Genomic DNA, 9,080 nt, shown 5'->3' with positions numbered 1-9,080 from the left:
TTGGGAAATTGTGTTAGATGTAAATATAAACGGAATACAATGATTTGCAAATCATTTTCAACCCATATTCAGTTGAATATGCTACAAAGACAACATATTTGATGTCCAAACAGATAAACAGTTGTTTTTTTTGCAAATAATCATTAACTTTAGAATTTGATGCCAGCAACACGTGACAAAGAAGTTGGGAAAGGTGGCAATAAATACTGATAAAGTTGAGGAATGCTCATCAAACACTTATTTGGAACATCCCACAGGTGAACAGGCAAATTGGGAACAGGTGGGTGCCATGATTGGGTATAAAAATAGATTCCATGAAATGCTCAGTCATTCACAAACAAGGATGGGGCGAGGGTCACCACTTTGTCAACAAATGCGTGACCAAATTGTTGAACAGTTTAAGAAAAACCTTTCTCAACCAGCTATTGCAAGGAATTTAGGGATTTCACCATCTACTGTCCGTAATATCATCAAAGGGTTCAGAGAATCTGGAGAAATCACTGCACGTAAGCAGCTAAGCTTGTGACCTTCGATCCCTCAGGCTGTACTGCATCAACAAGCGACATCAGTGTGTAAAGGATATCACCACATGGGCTCAGGAACACTTCAGAAACCCACTGTCAGTAACTACAGTTGGTCGCTACATCTGTAAGTGCAAGTTAAAACTCTCCTATGCAAGGCGAAAACCGTTTATCAACAACCCCCAGAAACGCCGTCGGCTTCGCTGGGCCTGAGCTCATCTAAGATGGACTGATACAAAGTGGAAAAGTGTTCTGTGGTCTGACGAGTCCACATTTCAAATTGTTTTTGGAAACTGTGGACGTCGTGTCCTCCGGACCAAAGAGGAAAAGAACCATCCGGATTGTTACAGGCGCAAAGTGTAAAAGCCAGCATCTGTGATGGTATGGGGGTGTATTAGTGCCCAAGACATGGGTAACTTACACATCTGTGAAGGCGCCATTAATGCTGAAAGGTACATACAGGTTTTGGAGCAACATATGTTGCCATCCAAGCAACGTTACCATGGACGCCCCTGCTTATTACAGCAAGACAATGCCAAGCCACGTGTTACATCAACGTGGCTTCATAGTAAAAGAGTGCGGGTACTAGACTGGCCTGCCTGTAGTCCAGACCTGTCTCCCATTGAAAATGTGTGGCGCATTATGAAGCCTAAAATAGCACAACAGAGACCCCCGAACTGTTGAACAACTTAAGCTGTACATCAAGCAAGAATGGGAAAGAATTCCACCTGAGAAGCTTCAAAAATGTGTCTCCTCAGTTCCCAAACGTTTACTGAGTGTTGTTAAAAGGAAAGGCCATGTAACACAGTGGTGAACATGCCCTTTCCCAACTATTTTGGCACGTGTTGCAGCCATGAAATTGTAAGTTAATTATTATTTGCCAAAAAAAATAAAATTTATGAGTTTGAACATCAAATATCTTGACTTTGTAGTGCATTCAATTGAATATGGGTTGAAAAGAATTTGCACATAATTGTATTCCGTTTATATTTACATCCAACACAATTTCCCCACTCATATGGAAACGGGGTTTGTAGAATGGGACTCTTTTTTTTTTTTTGTGGTGAATAAAGGTGACAGTGTGGTTGTCCAGCTTATGAGATGCAATGCAAGCGTAAGCAAACTGTGACTATTATTGTTTTGTATTAATGGCTGTAACGCTGACAGAAGCTGATAAGTCATAATAATAACAATTAATCAATTAGTCAATCAATGGAAATGTATTTATAGAGCCCTTAATCATAAGTTCATAAGTTGCAAATAAGACAACCCATGATCACATAAGGATGATACATATGGTTTCTGTGATTATAATTGATTTAATTTGTTGTTTAATATTTTTAATCATGATCTCATTGCTGTAATTAATTTTGTTTTCCATTTTTTTAGTATTGTATTTATTAATAAGGCTGTATTTGTGAATCTTCCCAAATGTTTTTAAATTTATATCCAAAGTAATGTAAAGTTGTGATTTGGTTTGAGTCTGGCGCTGCTCTATTTTATTTTATTAGATTGTTGATTCTGTGTGATTTAAAAAATAAATTAAAACAATAGTTTTTTAGTATGCCAAATGTTTGCCTGCTGGTTCTAGCTGATGACCACAAGGGGGAAGCAAAATGCACCCAAATACAGAGCCACGCCCAAATAATTCCAAAAAAGTTCAATCATAACTATATTGTTTGAGTTTGGCTCCACCTGTTGGTTGTTTGATTAATGCAGCATTATTTACAATATCCTCACTGGTGCAAAATGTGTCCATAAGTGAAAAATTGTTTTTATATTTCCAAAATGAAAATAAAACAATGCATAAACAAATACAAATTTGGATAAAACTTTACATTTTGGACTTTAAAATGAGCAAACAAAGAACCGTTCACTTATATATTTTTATTAATGTAGTATATATTGTATATTAGTATGCAAAAACAAATCTTACTTTCTTTTCAGTTTCAGTCCCTGGAATAAAATATTACATCTGTTGTACCTAAAAGCTTGTCTGACTATTTCACAAGAACACATAAGGAACCTTTTTGAGCAAAAAAAAAAACCCAAACAACTTTAGTACCTCACATGTTTAGCAGTTAGTTCCCCAATTCCCTCACCAACACAAGTTTTGCGTGGAACTAAAGACATATTTTTTATTATTACAGGAATAAATGTTACTATTGTACAAAATATTAGGTACAACTCTACATATCCCATTTTGTCATAGGTATAGAACAGGGGTCCCCAAACTTTTTGACTCAGGGGCCGCATTGGGTTAAGAAAATTTGACCAGGGGCCAATATATATATATATATATATATATATATATATGTATATATATATATATTGTTGCCTTTTGGACCAGTTGTTCGTCCCAGGGAATTCAAGTCACAAGTCGCTCCCAAGCTCTTTACGACACTTAAAGCTGAGTTGAAAAACCACCAGAGACAGAATAGGTATTTTGTAATATATTGGCAAAGCTTTGCAGATATACATTTGAGACCAGTCCAGCATAGAACATTCTATCGCGCCGCCAAAATGGTCTGTCTTCCCGACCCCAAAACCCTCTCTCCTCTCTCCTCTCTCTAGTCAAAACACATGCTAGTCAAAACACATTCCAAAGATTTCAAGGTTAACACACACAGTTTACTTGCAGAGAAACAGAAAGAGAATAAATGGAAAACACAAGCTGTTTTCAAATATGACTATGAAAGAAAATAAGTAACACTAAAATTCGGATATATGTAAATATCTGCCTCCGACAATATATATATATATATATAAAAATAAATAAAAATAAATAAATAAATAAAAATAATAATAATAATAATTTAAAAAAAAATAAATACAAAAAATAAAAAAATAAATATATATATATACATATATATATATATATATATATATATATATATATATATATATCTTCCGTGCGCGATGATGTCACGTTATCGATGGGAAAATGCATTTTTAGACAATATGATTTGTCTGAGCGGCTGGGAGACGCCGAGAGTAACAAGCGGTAGAAAATGGATTAGAAAGGACATTTTTGAAAACATTTTAATTTTTAATTTTTTTTTTAATCTTGGGACTTCCCGTGGGCTGGATTTTGGATGCTGGCGGGCTGGATCTGGCCATAGTTTGGGGACCCCTGGTATAGAATATCAGAAACAGTGAAGAATAATGTGAAATGAATGGTTCTCTTGTCGACGGCCCACTTCCCAGCAGCCACAAGACATTGATACAACGTTGATTATACATACATGTCCTTTAAAACTGACTTTGAAACAAATTAGAAAAATAGTTGTATTTGTAAATTAAGTTGGTGTCTAATGTTGGATCTACATTATTGGTTGGGAAATGACCAAATTTGAATGGTCAGATCAATGTCACAACCTGACATTGAATAAACGTGGTCAAAAAGCATGTTGTTTCAACGTTGTATTTGTGTTGTGGAATATTGGTTGGGAAATGACCAAATTTCGATGATCAAATCAACGTCAGAACCCAACATTGATTAAACGTCGTCAAAAAGCGCGTTGTTTTAAAATTATGTTTGAGTTGCTCAACGTCAATTCAACAAGAACTCAATGTTTTTTTAATGTCTTATGCCTGCTGGGTTGTACAGGACCTCACCAGATGGAAGCTACATTTATTGCGACGTTATGCTTAGTACTTTTAACACACCCCCTATGGTTGAGGAATTCACATTAGTCGCATAATTCTGGTCTGGACCTCTGTATGTATGATGAGTTTATCGCAGCTCTTCAAGATGCAACCTTTTAATGAAATTTGAATAATAGGATACTGAGACTGATTTGGTGGATTTAAAGATTCCTTTTTTATTTATAGATGAAATTGTAAATGGGTATTTGGTGGGTACATTTTGAAATGTATTGTATTGTATTTTGGATATTATATGATGATGTATATTTTAACTGTGGGTCCCTGTCCATAAACTGTGTGCTTGTAGGGATGACCTTTTTGCAGAACGGATATTTACAAAAGAAACAATAATGAAATATAAAACGATGTTTGTCTGTAAATCAGTGTTTTTCAAACCTTTTTTTGAGCAGAAAAGGTTAAAAAATGAAACTCCACCAGGTAGTCGTGCCTTATTTGGAGTTTGTTGTTGTTGTTTCCTGTGTGTAGTGCTTTAGTTCCTGTCTTGCGCTGTTATTTTGGTGACTCTTCCTGTTTTGTTGGTGTTCTCCTGTAGCAGTTTAACGCCTTCCTTTGAGTGCTATTGCCCGCACCGGCTTTGTTTTCGCAATCAAGACTATTGAAGTTGTGCGTACGCTATCCTTCTTTGTAGGGACATTGTTGATTGTCATGTCATGTACGGGATGTGCTTTGCTCCACGCGCTGTAAGTTTTTGCTGTCGTCCAGCATTCTGTTTTTGTTGACTTTGTCGCCAGTTCAGTTTTACTTTTATCGTACATAGCCATCCCTATGCTTCAGTGCCTTTCCCTAGCGGGACTTGCCTTTTGTTGATTTTTGGTTTAAGCGTTACATACATTTTTACCTGCACGCTGTCTCCCGCTGTGCTCTGCATATTGGGACCACGACAAACCATCCTCGACGCGTTTTGACTTCTCCAAAGCTGCCACTGATATGGAGTATTACAAGATTACCCTGCCAAGCTCTACACCACACAGGCACTAGACAACAGCACATTATTACATACTTGCCAACCCTCCCGAATTTTCCGGGAGACTCCCGAAATTCAGCGCCTCTCCCGAAAACCTCCCGGGACAAATATTCTCCCGAAAATCTCCCGATTTTCAGCCGGAGCTCCATGCGACCTGAGTGAGGACAGCCTTTTTTCATGACGGGAGGACAGCCTTTTTTCATGACGGGAGGACAACAGGGTGACAAGAACTAAATCATCCAGACTACAGATAAATTGTATTATTATGTTTATCTTACCTAAAAATAAATATATATATTAATTAAAAAAAAAAAAAATGTTTGTATTATATTTAGCTAAAAACATCAAAATTAATTATATTTTTATTTGTATTTTTTCTGACTCCTTATTACACTCAGCCATAGAATCATACATTAAAATAAACATATTTGAAATAATTAATTTTAAATGATCATAACAATTCATTTAAAATGACCATATTTAATTATTAAAATAATTGCTTGTTTATCAACAACTTTAACATTTTATTCATTACATTTTGAAGCTCTCAGAAGCCAAGTTATGTTATATTCCTTAAGATTTATTTATGCAAGTTTGAAGTATCAATTATCTAAACACAGTTTTGTTTGCATATTTTCAGGATGTATATATATATATATATATATATATATATATATACATATATATATATATATATATATATATATATATATATATATATGAAATACTAGACTTGGTGAATTCTAGCTAGAATTGTAGGTCTCAAGGTTGGCAAGTATGCATTATTATGATTATTGATTTGCAAAAAAGATTTTTTTGGCCCAATTAGGTGAAGCAATTTCCCACGGCACACCAGACAATATCTCACGGCACACCAGTGGTTGAAAATCACTGCTGTAAATAAATAAATAAGTACATGTGGTAAAGGCTATATGTGTGAATATGGAGTGAATGATCAACGCTATGTAAAAAGTCATCCCTGATTATTATTATTATATCTGAGGCTTCAACGTGAGGGACGCAACACCCTCATGCCGCACCAGGACGAGGTGACTGCTCTCCTAAAAAAATGCCATATATGTTTACGGATTTCTTGAGTTTTCAGTCCGTAGACGATGGGGTTGAGCGTCGGCGGGAAAATCAAAGTGGAAGACCCCAAGAATGTCCTGAAATTTTGCGGAAGATTCTTGACTCGGTAGGAGATGATGGTGAAAAGACCCAGACACTCCAGCAGCAGAAAGACAAACAAGTGCGTGGCACACGTCTGCAGAGCTTTGGCTTTGGTGTCGGAGCGCTTGGACAAGAAGCACGCCACCAGGATCTGGAGATACGTGTACAGAATCATCCCGTTGGCCAACACCTGAGTGAACGCCACAATGCCCAGGCCGTAAATGTTGTTGACGGCCGTGTTGGCGCAGACGAGGCTCAGCAGGCTGGGGTTGTCGCAGTACAGTTGTGTGATTTTAGAGCGGCAACGAGGCAAACGCAGAAGCAGGTAGAACAGCACCCCGATCAGCAGCAGGCAACACACCCAAACGGCGCTGATTATCCTCACCACGTGCGCGTAGGTCATGATGGCGTTGTATTTCAGGGGCAAACATATGGCCACGTAGCGGTCGTAGGCCATGGCGGTGAGAATGAGCACGGTGCCCGCCGCGTAGATGTGGATGAAGAAAGCCTGCGCCACGCACGCCCAGTGCTCCATGCTCCGGCTGTCCGTCACGATCTCCTTGATGAGCTGCAGGAAGAAGGCCGAGGAGCCGATCAGGTCGTTGACGGGCATGTTGAGCAGGAACAGGTGTTTGGGCTGGTGCAGGTTTTTGTGGAGCACGATGGTGAGGATGAGGATGAGGTTGCAGAAAAATATGATCGAGTAGCTGAGACTGGCAAAGAGGAAGGCGGGTATGACGCTCTCGGGGGGTATGTTGAAGCTCTGCAGCGCCAGAGTCGACGACGTGTTGAACGGGTTCTCCATCGCTGGTCCTGTGAAGCAGATCGACACAAAAACTAGCACAGCACATAAATATAACAGTACGCTTGTTAACAAAACAAACGAAGGGTCATTGTCCCACGGTGGTAAACGCTGACAATGACAAATTGCTGCGGAATAGTGGCTGCTTTATATAATAAGGCATGATCAGGTGATTGACACTTGGTAATACTCAAGAGGACTATGAGAGGATGATATTTTCCCATATCAGCAGGGACTGATGCACCATTAGGCGAACACAGGCAATTGTCTGGGGCCCCGAGATTTCCAGGGCCCCCAAGCGTCTCATAAAAAAAAAAAAACAAGTCCACCCCTCGATCACAAAATGGGAATTGCATGTGTGTACATTGTTCAATGTTTGATTGCAATGTTGTTAGAATATGATATAAAGAAAAAGTGTTATTTTAGTTGCTATTTTTCCTGGGATATCGCTATGATTTGACCATGAAAACTAAATAAACAAGAACATATTGTTTTGGTGTAATTGCGCCCCTTAAACAAGGGATAGCGCCAGAAAATCAGGAGCATATTGTTTTGGTGTAATTGCGCCCCTTGAACACCCGATGGCGCTAGAAAATCATTAGTATATTTTACCGAGTTTTGATGAGTTTGAATGAATTAAATTGAGATTAAACCACTGAAATGCAATGAAAATGATATATGTATGTGTGTGTGTGTGTGTGTGTGTGTGTGTGTGTGTGTGTGTGTGTGTGTGTGTGTGTGTGTGTGTGTGTGTGTGTGTGTAAATATATATATTAATGATCAATAAAGATGTCCGATAATATTGGCCTGCCGATATTATCGGCCGATAAATGCGTTAAAATGTAATATCGGAAATTATCGGTATTTTTTTGTAATTATCGGTATCGTTTTTTTAATTTTTTAATTTTTTTAAATTGTATTTATTTTTATTAAATCAACATAAAAAAAAACAAGATACACTTACAATTAGTGCACCAACCCAAAAAACGTCCCTCCCCCATTTACACTCATTCACACTCATTCACACAAAAGGGTTGTTTCTTTCTGTTATTAATATTCTGGTTCCTACATTATATATCAATATATATCAATACAGTCTGCAAGGGATACAGTCCGTAAGCACACATGATTGTGCGTGCTGCTGGTCCACTAATAGTACTAACCTTTAACAGTTAATTTTACTCATTTTCATTAATTACTAGTTTCTATGTAATTGTTTTTATATTGTTTTATTTTCTTTTTTATTCAAGAAAATGTTTTTAAATTATTTATCTTTTTTATTTTATGAATTTTAAAAAAAAGTACCTTATCTTCACCATACCTGGTTGTCCAAATTAGACATAATAATGTGTTAATTCCACGACTGTATATATCGGTTGATATCGGTATCGGTTGATATCGGTATCGGTAATTAAAGAGTTGGACAATATCGGAATATCGGATATTAGCAAAAAGCCATTATCGGACATCCCCAATGATTAATGTTGTCCCGATACCAATATTTTTTATTTCCATACTTTTCAGTACTTTTCTAAATGAAGGGGACCACAAAAAATTGCATTATTGACTTTATTTAAACAACATTTTATTAGGGTACATTAAACATGTGTTTCTTATTGCAAGTTTGTCCTTAAATAAAATAGTGAACATACAAGACAACTTGTCTTTTAGTAGTAAGTAAATAAACAAAGGCTCCTAATTAGTCTGCTGACGTATGCAGTAACACATTGTGTCATTTATCATTCTATTATTTTGTCATAATTATTAAGGACAAGTGGTAGAAAATTAATTATTAATCTACTTGTTCATTGTGGGGTGTGGGGGGGTGGCGGACCGGTACTTTTCAGAGGTGGTATAGTACTGAAGTGAATATGATTAATTAGTATTGCGGTACAACCCTAATATATATATATATATATATATATATATATATATATATATATATATATATATA

General features: G+C 36.9%; 1 protein-coding gene across 1 annotated transcript; it reads right to left on the bottom strand.

Moving 5' to 3' along the window:
* Window positions 1–938: 938 nt before the first annotated feature.
* On the bottom strand, window positions 939–7,129 carry LOC133614208 (olfactory receptor 52B2-like). Its single transcript, XM_061972045.2, has 2 exons — window positions 6,241–7,129; window positions 939–1,033 (listed from the first exon to the last, which is right to left on the bottom strand). The coding sequence occupies exons 1-2, from the start codon at window positions 7,127–7,129 to the stop codon at window positions 939–941; spliced, it is 984 nt and encodes a 327-aa protein (XP_061828029.2).
* Window positions 7,130–9,080: the final 1,951 nt, after the last annotated feature.

This window comes from Nerophis lumbriciformis, linkage group LG17, assembly GCF_033978685.3.
Source record: "Nerophis lumbriciformis linkage group LG17, RoL_Nlum_v2.1, whole genome shotgun sequence".
Taxonomy (NCBI): Eukaryota; Metazoa; Chordata; class Actinopteri; order Syngnathiformes; family Syngnathidae; genus Nerophis; species Nerophis lumbriciformis.
Note: the sequence above shows the minus strand (reverse complement) of the source record. Positions and strands in the feature narration are given on the sequence as shown.